General features: G+C 47.3%; 1 protein-coding gene across 1 annotated transcript in view; it reads right to left on the bottom strand.

The window, feature by feature from the left end:
• Positions 1-18,529: 18,529 nt before the first annotated feature.
• LOC142312072 (uncharacterized) overlaps positions 18,530-20,392 on the bottom strand; it is a 96,598-nt gene continuing 94,735 nt past the window's right edge. The window contains exon 5 of the mRNA XM_075350951.1: positions 18,530-20,392. This exon is cut by the window's right edge and continues 286 nt beyond it. Coding sequence (XP_075207066.1) covers positions 19,210-20,392 — 1,183 coding nt within the window. The 3' untranslated portion in view covers positions 18,530-19,209.

The following is a 20,392-nucleotide window of genomic DNA, read 5'->3' as shown; positions in this document are numbered from 1 at the left end:
GGAGGCAGGTAAGGAGATGTTCCTCGCTCCTGTGGCTTCATACACAGCGATGTGTGCTGCCGCAGGAACGAGGAACAACATCGTATCTCCTATTGGTGCGACATTATGAAAATGACCAACGCTACACAGATCGCCGATTTACGACGCTTTTCCGTTCGTTTATCGGTGCATCTAGGCTATACACGTTGCGACATCGTTACAGGCGCCGGATGTGCGTCACTTTCGATTTGACCCCGACGATATCGCATTAGCAATGTTGCAACATGCAAAGTACCCCTTAGAGCTCACTTACATTAGAATTTAAATTGAACAAGTGCAATGAGAAAATCTTACATTGCACTAGGCCTGATGTTAGTCAATGTCACAGGTCTGATTTGTGAGTTTTTCCTCAGCTCTAGACTGAGGAAAATAATGGCAGCATACAGCAGAGATTTTGAGTGTCATCAGGAAATCACATCCCATGCTCTACGCTCGTCTGACCCCAGCCTTAGGCGGGCTTTACACATTGGAACATCGCTTCCGAAATATCGTTGGGGTCACGTCGTTAGTGATGCACATCCGGCGCCGGTAGCGACATTGCAACGTGTAAATCCTAGGTGTGACGATAAACGATCGCAAAAGCGTCGAAAATCGGTAATCTGTGTAGCGTCGTTCATTTTCATAATGTCGGTGCGTCCGCAGGTACGATGTTGTTTGTCGTTCTTGCAGCTCCACACATCGCTGTGTGTAAACCCACAGGAATGACAAACATCTCCTTACCTGCGTCCCGACAGCAATGCGGAAGGAAGAAGGTGGGCGGGATGTTAGGTTCCGCTCATCTCCGCCCCTCCGCTTCTATTGGCCGGCCGCTTAGTGATGTGGCGGTGACGTCGCTGTGACGACGAATGCACCTCCCCCTTGAAGGAGGGATAGTCCGGCAGTCACAGCGACGTCGCCGAGCAGGTATGTGCGTGTGAAGCTGCCGTAGCGATAATGTTCGCTACGGCAGCAATCACCACAATTCGCATGTGCGACAGGGGCGGGTACTATCGCGCTCGGCATCGCTAGCCGAAGCTAGCAATGTCGCAACGTGTAAAGTACCCCTTAGACTTCAATGGGTGAGTCTGATCTGACACACAGAAGAAACAAGTGCATGATGGGATTTTGTTCACAAGCAGATTTGGTCAGTGAAGAAAACAATTGCTCATCTGCAGGACCTCACTGAATAACATGGCTCCGTGTGCTGTCAGTGTGATGTCTTTTTTCACAGACAGCACTCAGGCCGAAGATGCACTGGTGTGAACCCGGCCTACTGAAGGGATCATTCATATGTCACTGAGTCTTCACGTACACAAATAACAATCCGGGTTTCATCAGTTCGGTCAGTGACAATTTTTGCTATCAGGGTTATGTTAGTTTCATCAGTTTTTTTCTGATGGAAAAAAAAAACAAAACGTAAGGAGTATAGCTGATTGAACGCTCAAAAATCCGGTTCCGGCGGATCACTGCCAGATTTTAAAAAGAGTCCAATCCGCTCCGGAATCCGGTGCCCATATAAGTCAATGGGGACCGGAATCCGGAGATTAAAAATGTTTGTTGAGGGAATAGGGGTGTAGGAGCGAGTGTGGCATACTCACTGAGGCGCTGCCATGGTGGCACACTCCTTCCAGGTCACACTTTAACCTTCCGGAGCCGACAATTCAATATTGATTGTTTTGCCCGCCCACCAGCGCGTGTAATTGGTTGCAGCTAGACGCGCCCCCACCCTGAGTGGCAGCGTGTCAGCTGACTGCAACCAATCACAGGCACCAGGATGGCCGGTGGGCGGGGAAAGCAGTGCAAGTGTCTGCCTGTCAGCATGGTGGTAAAAAATAAGCAATTGGCAGCACAGATATAGCTTGCTCTGCAGCCCCAGCTGTCGGGCTGTATCTGTACTATATATTCAGTCACACGTGTGAGGCTTTGCCGGGTCATGCCATGGCAGACTCGCACGAGTCCCTCGCATGTGTGATTCCGGTGAAACCGCATGCGGCTTTTTTTTTCTATTTAAATAAATAATTTAAAAAAACGACGTGCGGTTCCCCCTAATTTTCATCCCCAGCCAAGATAACGCTGGCTGGGGGCTGGTATTCCAGCCCACAGCTGCCTGGTATTGCCGCATCTATTAGATGTGACAATACCGGTGTGATACCGGCTCTTCCCGGTGGCCTGATGTGGTGCCAATCGGGGTAATAAGAGGTTAATAGCAGCGCACAGCTGCTACTAAACCCTAGGTTTGTGATGGCACAGGCGTCTATCAGTTACCTTCATCACAAACCTGTAAATTAATGTAAATAAACAAGACACAGAGAAAAATTCTTTATTTAGAATAAAATACAAACACCCCCTCCTTCACCACTTTATTAACCCCCAACACACCCCTCCAGGTCCGACGTAATCCACAGGAGATCCCACGCCGCTTCAGCTCTGCTACATCTGAATATCACAGAGAGAGGCCATAGAGCACAACCACTCTCTGTGAGCTCCAGAGAATGAATGAGCTGTGCAATGAGCGGTGACGTCACTCAGGTCATTTGCGGTCACAGCTGGAAGTTCCCACGGTCCTTCACCTGTGATCGCAGGTAACCTGACCTCAGGTGGAGGTCACTGAGTTTACAGACCCGCATCTCTTAGCAGAAAAATCGCAGATTTTTGGCCAAGAGATGCAAATTTGGTGCTGAAAATTTTACACCATATTCCTGCATCCAATCTACACCTGTCTCTGGCAAAAAAACCCGCATTGTTTTGACACATTTTTTTTGCCTAAGTTATGTTTCCGCGATTTTTGCCGCTTTTTTTGTCAGAAGGTGCACATTTGGTGCTGAAATCGTCTGCACCATATTTCAGCACCAAATTTCCACCTGCTGGCAGAATTTTTTTTTTTCTTGGGCCAAGGGATGCAAATTTGGTACTGAAATGTTTACACCATATTCCTGCATCAATCTACACCTCCTGGCAAAAAAACGCGGTGTTTTAATGCTTTTTTTTTTGCTGCCGTTAATTTTCCGCGATTTTTGCTGCTTTTTTTGTCAGCAGTTTTGTCAGACATTTGGTGCTGAAATCGTCTGCATCAGCTTTCAGCACCAAATTTCCACCTGCTGGCAGAAATTTCTTTTTTTTTTTTTTTTTAATTTTTGGGCCAAGGGATGCAAATCTGGTGCTGAAAAATTTTACACCATATTCTCTGAACATGAGCGTGCATGTACCTAGAAACACATGCACGCTCCTGTCAGAAGTCTGCAGCTGTGCTGCGATGTCAGACTCACCCTTGCATGCAGCTTTTTTTTTATTTAAATAAATAATTTTTAAAAAAAACGACGTGCGGTCTCCCCTAATTTACATCCCTAGCCAAGATAACGTCGGCTGGGGGCTGGTATATTCTCAGCCCACAGCCGTCCGATATTGCCGCATCTATAGATGTGACAATCCCAGTGCGATACCGGTGGCCTGATGCGGTGCCAATCGGTGTAATAGCAGGGGTTAATAGGGGCACACAGCTGCTACTAAACCCTAGGTTTGTGATGGCACAGGCGTCTATCAGATACCTGCATCACAAACCTGTAAGTGACAGTAAATAAACACAGACACACAGAAAAATCCTTTATTTGGAATAAAGTACAAAACACACCCCCTCTTTCACCACTTTATTAACCCCCAACACACCCCTCCAGGTCCGATGTAATCCACACGATGTAACACGGTGACACATCCAGCTCTGCTACATGTCACAGCAGCCATAGAGAAGACTGGAGTGTAGCCTGAGCCGCAATAAGCGATGACTGCAGGCAGAGCTGTCACAGGCTGGTGGGTGCGTCAGCCTGGAAAAAAATCACAGATGAGAGGATAGCAGGTGGGTGGGGAAACCACGGAAAGCTGTGTGTATGCGATGGATAGTATAGGAAATGAATGCGTGACCCGGAAGCAGTGTGCCGCCATGACACCGAGTCTCGGTAAGTATGAAACTCTCATTTATTCTCTCATTCTCTATGGACTTAAAAGTCTTACGGCTTAAGGCCATATTCACATCAGCACTGTTCCTGAGCGCTTTTTTCAGGCACTGTAAAAGCACCTGTAAAAAGTGCATTGAAAAGCGCTGTTGTGAAAGCAGCCTAAGGCCAGTTTCACACTAGCGCTTTTTTCAGCGCTAATCATTGCGCTTTTCCAGCGGCGATTGGCGCTGCTAACTAGAACAAGGGATTTATAAATAAAATAAAAAAATATGAAGAAAAGCTGGCACTTTTCGAGGCAGCATTGACTAAAGCAAGCACGCTCCAGCAGGCAAACGACGTGCTTGTCCCGAGCACTAATCGCCCATGAAAATGCGGTACTATGAAAGCCACCTTAGAGGGCTTTCACACTAGCGCTTTTTCACGAGCGCTTAACGCTCGGTAAAAGCGCCGCACTTCTCCACACGGAGCGCCCCCGCACTATTCAATGCTGGTAAAAATGCCCGCTTATCATGGCGGCAATTTAAAATCTTTTCCTGGGTTCTATTTTCCAGCCAAAGTGCAGCAATTAGCGATGGAAAAAGCGCTCATGTTAAATTAGCCTAAGGCGGGCTTTGCACGTTGCAACATCGGTAACAATGTGTTACCGATGCTGCAGCGATAGTCCCGCCCCCGTCGCACGTTCGATATATAGTGAAAGCTGCCGTAGCGATTATTATCGCTACGGCAGCTTTACACGCACATACCTGCCGTGCGACGTCCCTCTGGCCGGCGACCCGCCTCCTTCCTTAGGGGGCGGGTCGTGCGGCGTCACAGTGACGTCACACGGCAGGCGGCCAATTGAAGTGGAGGGGCGGAGATGAGCAGGATGTAAACATCCCGCCCACCTCCGTCCTTCTCATTGCAGCCGGGAGGCAGGTAAGGTGAAGTTCCTCGCTCCTGCGGCTTCACACACAGCGATGTGTGCGGCCGCAGGAACGAGGAACTACATCGTACCTGTCGCTCCCCCGGCATTATGGAAATGTCGGAGGCTGCAGCGATGATACGATGACGACGATTTTGCGCTCGTTCATCGTATCATCTAGGATTTACACACTACGACATCGCAAGTGACGCCGGATGTGCGTCACTTTCGATTTGACCCCACCGACATCGCACCTGCGATGTCGTAGTGTGCAAAGCCCGCCTAAGGCCTCTTTCACATCAGCACTTTTGAGAGCGCTAATTGCTGCGATTTTGCAAGCGGCAATTAGCACTCGCAAAAGCGCTCGGTGAATAGGCTTTTTTTTAATATTGCTTCCTATGGCCTTTTAAGCCCTAGCACTTAAAAATCTTTGTGCCATGACACTATTTTCCACTGCCAAGTACTGGAAAAAAGTCCATGTTCTTCAATGGGGCTGTGCTCACCGGCGTTTTTTTGAACACTTTTTAGGCTATGTACGCACTTTGCGTTTTTTCATGCGTTTCCGCAGCTTTTTGAACTGCAGCGTTTTAATGCCAAAATGCATGCGTTTTGATTTTGAAGCAAAGTCTATGGGAAATTGTGATTTCTTGTGCGCACAATGCTGTTAACCCCTTCAGCCCCCAGCCTGTTTTCACCTTAAAGACCCGGCCATTTTTTGCAATTTTGACCAGTGTCACTTTGACAGGTTATAACTCTGGAACACTTCAACGGATCCTGGCGATTCTGACATTGTTTTTTCGTGACATATTGTAATTCATGTCAGTGGTAAATTTAGGCCGATATGTTTTGCGTTTATTTGTGAAAATTTCGGAAATTTGGCGAAAATTTTGAAAATTTTGCAATTTTCAAAATTTGAAATTTTATGCCCATAAATCTGAGAGAGATGCCACAAAAAATAGTTACTAAATAACATTTCCCACTTGTCTGCTTTACACCAGCGCAATTTTTGAAAAAAAAAAAAAAATTCCGTTAGGAAGTTAGAAGGGTTCAAAGTTCATCAGCAATTTCTCATTTTTCCAACAAAATTTACAAAAAAAAATTTTTTAGGTACCACATCACATTTGGAGTGATTTGAGAAACCTAGGCGACAGAAAATACCCAAAAGTGACCCCATTCTAAAATCTGCACCCCTCACTCTGCTCAAAACCACATCCAAGAAGTTTATTAACCCTTTCGGAGCTTCACAGCAACCAAAGCAATGTAGAAGAAAAAATGAAAATTTTACTTTTTTAACACAAAAATGTTACTTTAGCCATAAAAATTAGTATTTTCACAAGGGTATCAGGAAAAATGCATCATAAAATGTATCGTGCATTTTCTCCTGAGTACGCAGATACCCCATATGTGGTGGAAATCAAATGTTTGGGCACACGGCAGGACTCGGAAGGCAAGGAGCGCCATTTGAATTTTTGAGTGCAAAATTAGCTGCACTCATTAGCGGACGCCATGTCGGCTTTGAAGACTCCCTGAGGTGCCTAAACAATGGAGCTCCCCCATAAGTGACCCCATTTTGGAAACTAGAGCCCTCAAATAATTTTTCTAGATGTTTGATGTGCACTTTGAACCCCTGGGGGCTTCACAGACGTTTATAACGTTGAGCCGTGAAAAGAAAAAAAATTTTTTTTACCACAAAACTGTTGCTTCAACCAGGTAGCTTTTTTTTGATCACAAGGGTATCAGGAAAAAATGCACCATAAAATGTATTGTGCATTTTCTCCTGAGTACGCAGATACCCCATATGTGGTGGAAATCAAATGTTTGGGCACACGGCAGGACTCGGAAGGCAAGGAGCGCCATTTGAATTTTTGAGTGCAAAATTAGCTGCACTCATTAGCGGACGCCATATCGGGTTTGAAGACTCCCTGAGGTGCCTAAACAATGGAGCTCCCCCATAAGTGACCCCATTTTGGAAACTAGAGCCCTCAAATAATTTTTCTAGATGTTTGATGTGCACTTTGAACCCCTGGGGGCTTCACAGAAGTTTATAACGTTGAGCCGTGAAAAGAAAAACATTTTTTTTTACCACAAAACTGTTGCTTCAACCAGGTAGCTTTTTTTTATCACAAGGGTATCAGGAAAAAATGCACCATAAAATGTATTGTGCATTTTCTCCTGAGTACGCAGATACCTCATATGTGGTGGAAATCAAATGTTTGGGCACACGGCAGGACTCGGAAGGCAAGGAGCGCCATTTGAATTTTTGAGTGCAAAATTAGCTGCACTCATTAGCGGACGCCATGTCGGGTTTGAAGACTCCCTGAGGTGCCTAAACAATGGAGCTCCCCCATAAGTGACCCCATTTTGGAAACTAGAGCCCTCAAATAATTTTTCTAGATGTTTGATGTGCACTTTGAACCCCTGGGGGTTTCACAGAAGTTTATAACGTTGAGCCGTGAAAAGAAAAAAATTTTTTTTTACCACAAAACTGTTGCTTCAACCAGGTAGCTTTTTTTATCACAAGGGTATCAGGAAAAAATGCACCATAAAATGTATTGTGCATTTTCTCCTGAGTACGCAGATACCTCATATGTGGTGGAAATCAAATGTTTGGGCACACAGCAGGACTCGGAAGGCAAGGAGCGCCATTTCACAGCAAAATTGGTTAGAATTATTAGCGGACGCCATGTTGCGTTTGGAGACCCCCCTGAAGTGCCTAAACAATGGAGCTCCCCCACAATTGACCCCATTTTGTAAACTAGACCCCTCATGGAATTTATCTAGCTGTTTAGTGAGCACTTTGAACCCCTGGAGGCTTCACAAACGTTTGTAATGTTCAGCCGTGAAAATATTTTATTATTTTTTTTACCACAAAATTGTTTTTTCAAACAGGTAGCTTTTTTTTCACAAGGGTATCAGGATAAAATGCACCATAAAATGTATTGTGCAATTTCTCCTGAGTACACAGGTACCTCATATGTGGTGGAAATCAATTGTTTGGGCGTACGGCGGGGCTCAGAAGAGAAGGAGCGCCATTTCACAGTAAAATTGATTGGAATTATTAGCAGACGCCATGTTGCATTTGGAGACCCCCTGAGGTGCCTAAACAATGGAGCTCCCCCACATGTGATCCCATTTTGAAAACTAGACCCCCCCATACAAAAAAATTAGTTTGGCGAAATAAAAAATACAGACATCAGTAAAAAAAAAAAAAAATGAATAAAAAAAAAATAAAAATATGAGCGCCTGCCACTAAGACCAGTGCCAAACGTGAGAGCAATGCACGAGTCTCGCATCGCATCATCCACTGCAGTCTTGAAGCGAGCAACTGCGCTGGATAATGCGATGCGAGAGGGCGGGGCGGCAGATGAGAAAGGGCGCAGCGGATGGAAGATGGGAAAGGGCGCAGCGGGTGGAGGAGCGGCAGAGGATGGGAAAGGGCGCAGTGGATGGAGGAGCGGCAGAGGATGGGAAAGGGTGCAGCGGATGGATGATGGGAAATGGCGCAGCGGATGGAGGAGCGGCAGAGGATGGGAAAGGGCGCAGCGGATGGATGATGGGAAATGGCGCAGCGGATGGAGGAGCGGCGGAGGATGGGGGGGAGGGAGGTGAGATGGGGATACCTACCTTACAGGATGGATCTAGGCAGCAGGACCACAGAACAGAAGAGGCAGCAGATGAAGGAGGCAACAGATTGAGGAGGATGAGAGGGGGCAGTAGATGAAGAGGATGGGAGAGAGCAGGCAGCAGATCGGGGAGGGGGCAGAGTCTGATGGGAGAGAGAGATGGCACATGGAGGAGGGGGGGCCCCGGGGGGAGGGTGGCCCCCAGAACATGGAGGGGGGAGGGTGGCTTGCAGCACATGTGGGGGAGGGTGGCTTGCAGCACATGTGCTGCAAGCCACCCTCCCCTCACATGTGCTGCAAGCCACCCTCCCCCCACATGTGCTGCAAGCCACCCTCCCCCCACATGTGGGGGGAGGGTGGCTTGCAGCACATGGAGGGATAAGAGGTGTAGTGGCGATGAAGAAGGGGCAGCCGATGAAGGAGGCAGCGGCAGCCGCCGATCGGGAACAGTGGGGGCCGATTCAAGGGCAGCAGCGGCTGAAAAAGGTGGGTGCGACGGCAGCGGGGACAGTGGCGAGCGTGGCGGCGGGGACAGTGGCGAGTGTGGCGGCGGGGACAGTGGCAGCGGGGACAGCGGTGGATCGGGAGCGGCGGCGGGGACAGTGGCGAGCGTGGCGGCGGGGACAGTGGCGGTGGGGACAGCGGTGGATCGGGAGCAGCGGCGGGGACAGTGGCGGCGGGGACAGTGGCGAGCGTGGCGGCGGTGGATCGGGAGCAGCGGCGGGGACAGTGGCGAGCGTGGCGGCGGGGACAGTGGCGAACAAGGCGGCGGGGACATCGGTGGATCGGGAGCAGCGGCGGGGACAGCGGTGGATCGGGAGCAGCGGCGGGGACAGCGGCGAGCGTGGCGGCGGGGACAGCGGTGGATCGGGAGCAGCGGCGGGGACAGTGGCGAGCGTGGCGGCGGGGACAGTGGCGAGCGTGGCGGCGGGGACAGCGGTGGATCGGGAGCAGCGGCGGGGCGATCGGAGACAGCGGCGGGGCTGGCGGTGGCGATCGGATCCGCGGAGGGGCTGGCGGTGGCGGGCGCTGCGGGCGGGGCGATCGGAGACAGCGGCGGTGGCGGTCGGGGCGATCGGAGACAGCGGCGGGGCTAGCAGGGCGATCAGGGACAGGGGCGGGCGGCGGGGGCAGCAACTTACCGATGGGCACCCGCAGAGACCGCTCTCCTCGGCTTCCAGGGATGGTCACAGGCCCCAGATCCACATTGATTGGAGAAATCGGTCACAAGACCGGTCTCTCCAATCAGAGCTGGGGGCGGGTGAAGCACCGATCACCCAGCTCCAGCCAATGGTCAGTGCTACAGCAGCACTGATCAGGGCTGGATTTAAATGTTCCAGCCATTTTCAATGGCTGGAACATTACAGTGACTGTAATTGGCTGAGCGGCGTTTGTCAGCCAATCACAGCCTCTGTAGGTTCGGGGAGGAGGCACCACCCCTCCTGAGGTCAGGCAGAGGTCCCCTCCTTCCCGAATCTACCGTTTAATCAAAGAAATTGGACTCCCCGGGGCTTCGGGACCGCGATTTCGCCATGACGTACTGGGTACGTCATGGGTCGTTTAGCACCATGTCACCGTGACGTACCCAGTACGTCAAAGGTCGTTAAGGGGTTAAAAACGCAGCGTTTTAGTTGCAGAAAATTTGGCAATAACTCAGCGTTTAAAGAAGCAGCATGTCAATTGTTTTTGCCATTTTGGAAGCGTTTTGCTAACATTAGAGTTAATGAGAACTTTCAAAACGCATCCAAAATCAAAATCCCAGCGTTTAACATGCTTTTTTGATGCAGAAAGCATGCTTTTTTAACAAAATAAATGCATGCATTTTTTATATTATAATAAGGGCATGATATGTCCCTTTACACACACACATAATCAGACTATTAAATTATTGAAAATTCATAATTTAACGTTATTTTATGCATAAAAATTATAAAAGTTATCATTTTAATAAAATTAGCTATTTTGTGCATGATTTAAATCATGATATTTTTTTTATCATTTTTTCCCGTTTTTTTCATAGTGTTTGAATGTTTAAACTTTATTTAGTAGTGTATTTGTAATCAAAACGCATCTGACTTTAAGCAATGAACAAGCATGAAAATCGCGGTAAAACGCGGTAAAAACATAAGCGTATTTTCAGCGTTTTTGTGGTCAAAACCAAATTTGACAAAGACAATTTCTGCCAGAGGATGCGTTTAGAACTGCAACTAGCTTGACGCAAAGTACGCACATAGCCTTACAAGCGCTTTGCAAGGTGCAACATGGGCGCTTTTCATAGCACTTTTCCAGACATGGGCTACAAGTGTCGCATTTCCTGTGTTAAACCATTCATGAACAAACAACGCCACAAGCCCCTCATGTATGCAGCCACACCACGTATGCGATCCCCCCCATGTATGCGACCCCGCCATGTATGTAGCCCTTGTGTCGGTATATAGGTCCTCCCATTTCTCCATATGAAGCTCCTCCAATGCACACAGTTTTCCTTCCCCCCAAGGGTATACAACTCTCCTCTCCAATGGTATACAGCTCCCCTCCTCCCCAAGGGTATACAGCTCTCCTCCCCAACGATATACAGCTCTCCTCCTTACCAAGGGTATATAGCTCTCCTCCTCCCCAACGGTTTACAGCTCCCCTCCTCCCCAAGGGTATACAGCTCATCTCCCCAACGGTATACAGCTCCCCTCATCCCCAAGGGTATACAGCTCCCCTCCTTCCCAACGGTATATAGCTCCTTTCCTTCCCAAGGTTATACAGCTACCCCCTTCCACAATGATATACAACTCTCCTCCTCCCCAAGGGTATATAGCTCTCCTCCTGCCCAACGGTATACAGCTCCCCTCCTCAACGTTATACAGCTTTTCTCCCCTCCAAAGGTATACAGCTCCCATCCCCCCAAAGGGTATACAGCTCTCTTCCTCCCAAACTTATACAGCTCCTCTCATCCCCAAGGGTAAACAGCTCCCCTATTCCCAAGGGTATACAGATCCCCTCCTTCCCAAGGGTATACAGCTCCCCTCCTTTCCAAGGCTATACAGCTCCCCTCCTCCACAACAATATACAGCTCTCCTCCTCCCCAAGGGTATATAGCTCTCCTCCTCCCCAATGGTATACAGCTCTCTCCCCTCCCCAACAATATACAGCTCTCTTCCTCCCCAATGGTATACAGTTCCCCTCCTCCCCAAGGGTATAGAGCTCCCCTCTTTCCCAAGGGTATACAGCTCTCCTCCTCCTCAACAGTATACAGCTCTCCTCCTCCACAAGGGTATACAGCTCTTCTCCCCTCCAAAGGTATACAGCTCTCCTCCTCCCCAAGGGTATACTGCTCCCCTCCTCCCCAAGGGTATACAGATCTTCTCCTCCCCAACGGTATACCGCTATCCTCCCCAAGGGTATATAGCTCCCCTCCTCATCAATGATATACAGCTCTCCTCCTCCCCAACGGTATACAGCTCCCCTCCTCCCCAATGGTATACAGCTCCCCTCCTACCCAAGGGTATACAGCTCTCCTCCTCCCCAACAGTATACAGCTCTCCTCCTTCCCAACAGTATACAGCTCTCCTCCTCCCCAAGGGTATAGAGCTCTCCTCCTCCCTAACAGTATACAGCACCCCGATCTGTATACAACCTGCTGTATACAGCTGGGGGTGTATGGGTCAATCACTGTAGAACTACACCGCAGAGTTGAATTTGGCGGTTTTCCCGGCCGGCTGGCGGTTTAAGGGCTAATCACTGTGGCACTCCACTGCAGCCTTGAATATTGGGTTTCCCAGCGGGCTGGAGGTGTAAGGGTTAATCACTGTAGCACACTGGCGGTGTAAGGTTTAATCTCTGTGACACTCCACTGCAGTCTTGTAAATTGGCGGGTTTCCCGGCGGGTGCACGACAGGCGGTGGGTGCGCGAAGCTCAGGAACACGGCCAGGAGCAGGCGGGCAGATCCACAGGAGAGAAGGCGTGGCAGAAGAGGTGGAGGCGGTGGCGGCGTATACGCAGTAAGCGATGCTAATTCTAGCCTTTCGATCATTTAGCCGCTAGTATCTCTGTGCCCTTGCAACACCCCGCCCCCTCAGACAAATGCCAGATTTACTGACTACGTCCTGCTCTACTGCAGCAGTATCTATAGGTGGGCCCCTGTCAGTGCGGGACACGGGGCATCCGCCCCGTGCCCCCCTGGTAGCTATGCTACTGAGTGGAACCGTGTGTGTACGACGTGTACGGAGTGGAGCTGTGTACGGAGCGATGCCATGTGCGTATGACGTGCCCACGGGGTCTTGGGGGTTACTCGCTACTGGGCTGGTGTAGGAGGGGGGACGCCACAGCAGCCAGGCCCAGTTCCGTGACCCCGGCAGTGCCAATTAAAGATGGAGAGAATTATTTACAGGAGAGAAGAGTTTGTATTCGTGAAGCCACCTGTGGTATGAGGCCAGTTATTAGCCGCCGCTGCGGTAGGTGTCCTCTGGGGCAGATGGTGACGAAGCTTGGTTGGTACAGCTCTCCACAGGCAGAGCTCACGTCCCAGGGATGTTGGGCGTAGTAGTAGCCGATGGTGACGGATCGCGAGGGTGACGGCGCCGATAGAGATTGAACCACACAGGGATTGCAGTCCAAATTCTTTACTCACTGATATGTCACTGCTTTTGGAGTGCCGGGCTCCGCTGTTATGGGCCTCAGTCGATCCCGGAAAGTTTGGAGGTCAAGGCTGGTGTTTCCCTCTGTGTGGCCTTCCTAGTGGTGTTCCCTCCACCCCAGCTCCTGGGCCGTGGATTGGGTCGCGGGTGTCTGCTGCACTCACTGCGAACCCTGGGAACCCCCTTCGTCCTAAGAACCCGGGTCGAGCGTTCCAGTTCCAGACCACGGGTCCCTTGCTCCTCCGTGCACTCTCCTGTTCTCTGCTCCTGCCTGTTCGCTGGTCCAGGCTCCACTCACTAAGTGTGATGTCACTCCTCACTTCCCCTGATGGTGCCCCACCTCCCAGGTTGCTGAACTAGTGGGCAGGAGGTACATTACCTCATGATGGCCACCCCGAGCACCTACCCTAGCCCAGTCCCAGTGGGGGGGTAACTGACTGTGTGTTGTATGAATTGTGATGGACACCGGTGAATGACCTCCTCCTTACCCAGCATGAATACCACACCTCGGCCAAGGTGCAGTACCCTGTGGCACCTGAAGCCGCAGGGGCGCCACATGTATGACGTTTATGGAGCGCCAGGGTCACCATGAGGGCATTACTGCTTTTACTGGTGTATAGGGCCTCGTGAAGAGGGGGCTCGGGCCCCAGAACAATTACTTTTAGAGATAAGCAAACCTGAGGTTTGGGTTTGGAAACCGACTTACAAAAAATCAAGGTTCAGGTTTGAAGTTCGAGTGAGTTTCGAGTGCAAACCACTGAAGCGAGCAGCGCTGTGCCTGGGCATGAGTGATGTTCAGCCCTGTGCGAACCGCATGCAGTGTTTGAATGGTTCACATTTGTGGTAAAATCAGCATGATCAGATGCAGTGTGCATGCACACAAAAAAACCCACAAAATCACACCCCTGCACACCCTCCCCAGGAAGTGTTCTGCTTATGGCTGGCTGCATGAGGGTGGAGCCACAAACTGCCCAATTACTGACTTCCACTGAGGTTCGGCTCAAGTCAGTGACACAAACCTTATCTAAGGTTCGTATGTACCTGGCAAACCGAACCTCCAAAGGTTGTCTCATCTCGTTACTTTGCCCTTTATTAGGTCCAAGACTGCAGCTCCATACAGCACCAAGAGCCGCAGCAGCAGAAGGGGAGGCCTCGTCTGACAATAGTGACATCAGACGCTGTCAGCCCGCCCTTTGTTCATCCTGAACTTTGTACTGCGCATGCACAGTACCAACAGGAACTTACCCAGGAAGAAACACGTCGGCACGAAGAGAAGAGGATCCTCGAAACACCGTGCACGTCAGGACTTGAATCTTCTGTCTTCAATGTCGGAGCCACCCACGGCTGGTGAGTATGATATGTGTATGTCTGTCTTCCTACTTCTGTTTCTTGCTTATAAACGACCACTACTTTTTATGCCTTACTGAATATAATACATCTAAATACGATCTTGACTCAGTTGATAAAGGTGAGGTTATTTTAGTGTAAGACTTAAGATACCGAGCAACTGCTCAAGGTGATCTGTGCTCCCATGAAGGTTGAGTAATCAAAGAAAACCCACTCTGTTGTTCAAGATTGTATAGTAGTGTTCAAAATAATAGCAGTCCAATAACTAACCAGATTATTCACTGTTTTAGTATAATCTATATTACCACATGTCAGACAATTTACCAGTTGGTGCAGTAGATTCTTAGAAAACCACCAGACTCCGCATTCATGATCTGCTGGTTTTTCGGTCGGTGTATTTGATTAATTAATTGAAAGGTAGGTATTCAAAAGAATAGCAGTGTGAAGACTAGATTACAGAGATTCATGTATGAATATGCGGATAACTGTGGGAAACCATTAGCTAGGGTCCTTCACCCTTGGGGAGATCCCAGTCATATCCCCACAATTAAGCGTGCGGACTAGCATCTTGACCCAGAATCCAGTCCATATCACGGAACAGTTTCAATCGTTTTACAAAGAACTGTACAACATTAAGGACAAATTTGGTGATATGTCCAAGGAGGCACTAGAGGGTAGAATAAAGGAGTACGTGACAAAGACTGCTCTCCCGACTATCCCTGAGGGTGAGGTTGATGCCTTGGAGGAGGACTTCTCAGAGGCACAAATATTGTCCGTGATCAAAGACTCCCCGTCGGGTAAATATCCGGGTCCAGACCGGTTCATGCCCCAATTCTATAAATTGTTAAATGCCCAGCTCTCCCCGTTCCTGACAAGGGTCTTTAATTCTATCTCAGCTAGTTCTCTTTAGGTAGACCATTCCCTGGAAGCTCATATTTGTGTCATTCCCAAACCAGGGAAAGACCATATGTTGGTCACTAACTACAGACCTATTTCATTGATAAATTTGGACATAAAATGTTTTCTAAGGCATTAGCCAATAGGCTTACCCCTATCCTCCCAGGGATTATCCATACAGACTAGGTGGGCTTGGTGCAGGGGCGCGAAGCCCGTGAGAACACCAATAAGTTGTTCCTTCTGATGGCCCGGGAGAGAGCCCGCTCTTTACCAATGTGTTTGCTCTCAGTTGACGCAGAGAAGGCCTTTGATCGGGTCAGCTGGAACTTTATGTTGGCTTCTCTGCGGCAGGTGTGTCTGGGCACAAAATTTATGGAATGGGTCGCGTCCTTGTACACTGGCCTCTCAGCAAGGGTCATAGCGAATGGGTTTCTGTCCTCCTCATTCCCCATCCACAATGGCACCCGGCAGGGGTGCCCTCTGTTCCCCTTGCTTTATGTCATCGTCATGGAGCATTTGGCGGTGGCCATACGAAATAACCCTAGTATCCGCGGCATTGAGGCAGGGGGCGGGTTTCGTAAACTAGACCTATTCACGGACGGTCTCCTCATGTTTATCTCACAGCCACACATTTCTTTCTCATCCTTGCTTAAAGAGTTGGAGGTGTTTAGTAATTTTAGTAACTTTAGGGTGAATTTTACAAAATTAGAGGCCATGAATGTTACCCTATCTGGGGAACAGCTAGCTCGCGCCACTGTGAATTTCCCTATCAAATGGCAGCCTATGGCACTCAAATACCTGGGGGTAGTCGTTCCAAGGGACCCAACAAAAATCATACAGTTCAATTTCTTGCCCCTATTGGAGTGGACAGTCAGGGATCTAAAAAAGTATGACAAGAGTAGACTATCTTGGTTCGGGCGTATAAATGCCATCAAAATGGACGTTCTCCCTAGGACTCCTAGTTACTCCCTTACTCCTCAGTTCACTTATTGTGAAGTAAGTTTGAGTTTTCTGTTTGAGTGTAGTGTGCACGAGTTTTCGTTTACCCTTGTCTGTGCTTATTTGTGGGGTTTTCGTTAATGGCCATCAGCCCTCTCCCCGGGTGGGGGAGAAGTAGTATCAGGGCTCGGACAAGAGACAGGGTCACGCTGAGGGCTCAAACCCAGCTTTCATCGAGCCTTCAAGATAAGGGACGGCACTGGGATCCTAGTCTTTGGGTCAGCCTTGGAGCCCCTGTTCCATCGGTTCATACCCCTTGACACCAATCCCTGGACGTTAATCCGTTTCTGAGGCAAAGCCAACAAATGCAGATCAATTGTGGGATGTAGTCCAAGCATCCCAGGCTGAAATAACAGATGACAGGAGACAGAAGTTGGTTTACTCTATGTAACAAAGATGTGAAACAGTTCTAAAAAACTGTGGTTATTCTTCTATATAAGGTTAAATTCGTGAATTAAGTGCACCTTACTCTAGTGCTCCTGGTCAACAAGACTGGCATGCAAAATGTGGACAAGAAAATTGATGACAATTTTCTGTGATTTTTTCTCTTCATTTTTTGAAAATAAATTTAATTTATTTTAAATTATCCCCAACAAGGGGACAATGTCCAGATCTCCAATATAAATGGTTGTGATTCCCAGAAATAGAGGTAATCGGTTTAAAGGTTGCCATTTTGCTGTTAGTCACTGACCAAAAACTCCTCAGTTTTGTCTGGGTTCAGTTTAATCCAGCCAGAATTTATTCATCCATGTACGAAAGGTGGATGGATTAAAGTAGGGGTGGGGAACCTCCGGCCCACAATGACTTTTTATGCGACTCTTGGGCACATTCCCGGGACCGCAGGGCTAGTGCAGCAGCCTTATCAGCTACCGATCCTTTAAATCACTTAGGTCCTCAGCACGCTGGCCTGTGCTAGTGTGCTGATGACGTACTTTGTGGGTGGAGTAAGCATGAGATGCATTCCTGTCCCACAGAAGAGAAGCAGCAGGTTTACCGGCTTCCCTGCTGTGTGCCAGCCCCTGTGATGTATATATGCCCTAGCCCCTCCTGTCATGTATATGCCTTCAGCATCTCCTGTAATTTATGCATCCCAGTGTCTCCTGTGATGTATATGTCCTCAGCCCCTACTGTGATGTATATATGCCCCCAGCCCCTCCTGTGATGTATACGTGCCCAGCCCCTCCTGTTATGTATATATGACCTCAGCCCCTCCTGTGATGTATATGCCCTCAGCATCTCCTGTAATTTATGTGCCCCAGCGTGTTCTGTGATGTGTATGCCCCAGGATCTTCTGTGATGGCTATTCCCCCAGCCTCTCTAGTGATGTATATGTCCCCAGCCCCTCCTTTGATGTATATGTCCCCAGCCCCTCCTGTGATGTATATATGTCCCAGCCCCTCCTGTGTTGTATATATGCCCTAGCCCCTCCTGTGTTATATGTGCCTCCCGCATCTCCTATGTGATGTATATAAATTACCAATCTGTTGACTGCACTCCAGACCAAGACAAACCTGGAAAAGCAGTTGTGAGAAGCAACATGATCAATTATCATCGAACAACACAGCCACGCCAAAGAGAAGCAGCTCCAACCACCACAGTAGGGGTGAGTTAATTAACTATTTGACCAAATATATTACGGTTATTTTCCAGCTGATAATTTTTTGCGGACCCGAAGGTTGGTAGAAATTTAGAAATGGCCCCTGGCAGAAAAAAGGTTCCCCAACACTGGATTAAAGAATTAAAGGTTAAAAAAATACTATCTGGAATTTATAGCCGAATTCTTACTTTATACAAGATATCAGCTCTCCCTCTACTTTACTATCTGTGAAGCAATATTGAAACACTGAAACAATAAACACAAGCATTTATTAATGAATAGAACAGGTTTTGATATAAATGTAAGTAAAGTGCCTGTAGGCAATTGTTAAATATTCTATACATGACTGATACATACAGCATATATAGTGCTAAAAAAAAATAAAGGGAACACTAAAATACTATTTTGTCGTTTAAGTGTTCCCTTTATTTTTTTGAGCAGTATATGATACGAGTCACTTTGACTGTAACTCATAGTTCAAATTTTCAATAACCCACATGACCATATTTAATGTGTGGGGGGTTATTTAGATTCATTTTATTATAATTTTGTTTTAATATAAGGTCGGTTTTTTTATTTCTTTTACATTTTTTTATTATTTTGCATAAGGGCTTTAAACCCACAAACCTTAATCTCTTAAAAAATATTGTTTAGATGAGAGCTCTCCTATGAAGGTACGGCAAAGGCTGAGATTTGTTGGAGTACAAATATGGCAAACCCAAGGTCTTCATTGGGCTCCTCGCCGCACTGACATCACTACGACACCAGGCAGGAGATGGGTGATGGAATGGAGGTCATCCATATCAAATCAATTAAAAAGTCACTTTTGATCATTCATGGCATCTAAAGGATTAAACTGCTAAACTGATTTCTTCAAATGCAGCCAGGTGATAGCGGTATAGCACAGTTAAACCTAGTGTGCACTTTCACACAAATGTGTTTTATGTCAGTGTGGCTATCTGTATGTAAAATAGATGGCAAACAGAAAGCACATGAACCAATGTTATTCAATGTAGTACTTTACATGAGCATTTTTCCACACAGATACTGTGTCATTGAACGCTATGGGTGCATATGGATACCATAACATATTTAGCTGTATTTTATCTTGGATTATCTTTTTGTGTATGAAACTTATGTCAACAACACTGTTTGCATATAGAATTTACCATTTTTTTAAAGGAAGACATATGTACCATTTTTCCTGTGCTTGTCTGGACCCAACATTTTTTTGTCTATTCTTTTTAGTCATACCACATTTCCCTCATTCAGAATATGAAAGGTCATCTCCCCTGTGTGAATTTTCTGATGTGTAACAAGGCTGGATTTTTTGTGGAAACATTTCCCGCACAATAAACATAAAAATGGCTTCTCACCTGTATGAGTTCTCTGATGTGCAATGAGATCTGATTTCTGGTTACAACATTTCCCACAGTCTGAACATGAAAATAGGTTTTCCCCTGTGTGACTTTTCTGATGTCTAACAAGACTTGATTTTTTGGTAAAACAATTCCCACATTCTGAACATAAAAAAGGCTTCTCTCCTGTGTGAATTCTCTGATGTGTAATAAGATCTGATTTCTGGTTACAACATTTACCACAATCTGAACATGAAAATGGCTTCTCCCCTGTGTGATTTCTTTGATGTCTAACAAGGCTTGATTTTTTGTTAAAACATTTCCCACATTGTGGACATGGAAACGATTTTTCTCCTGTGTGAAATTGCTGGTGTGTAATTAGATCTGAATTGTAGGTAAAACTAGTCCCACATTCTAAGCAAGAATATGGCTTCTTCTCTTTCGGTTGTGTAAAAAGATTTAACTTACAGTTAAATTGGTTCCCAAGTTTTGAAAATTGCTTCTCTGTGTGAATACTCTCATGTGCAACAAGCTTTGAACTATATGTATAGCATTTCTCATATTCAGAACTTGAAAATGTCATTTGTTCTATGTGAATTCTTTGATGTGTAACAAGGCTTGATTTTTTGTAAAAACCTTTTCCACATACTGGACATAAAAATGGCTTCTCCCCTGTGTGAGTCCTCTGATGTGCTACGAGATCTGAATTCTGGTTGTAACTTTTCCCACATTCTGAACATGAAAATAGTTTTTCCCCTGTATGATTTTTCTGATGCCTTACAAGGCTTGATTTTTTTGTAAAAAAGTTCCCACAATCTAAACATAAAAATGGCTTCTCCCCTGTGTGTATTCTCTGATGTGTAATGAGATCTGACTTGTAGGTAAAGCATTTCCCACATACTGAACATGAAAATGGCTTCTCCCCCGTGTGAAGTCTCTGATGTGTAACAAGATTTGATTTCTTTGAAAAACATTTCCCACATTCTTTACATGAATATGGCTTCTTTTCCGTGTGACTTTTCTGATGTGCAATAAGATTAAACCTACAATTAAAGCCTTTCTCACATTTTGAA

The sequence above is a fragment of the Anomaloglossus baeobatrachus genome, chromosome 5, assembly GCF_048569485.1.
Source record: "Anomaloglossus baeobatrachus isolate aAnoBae1 chromosome 5, aAnoBae1.hap1, whole genome shotgun sequence".
Lineage (NCBI taxonomy): Eukaryota > Metazoa > Chordata > Amphibia > Anura > Aromobatidae > Anomaloglossus > Anomaloglossus baeobatrachus.
This window is presented reverse-complemented; position numbering and strand designations above follow the sequence as displayed.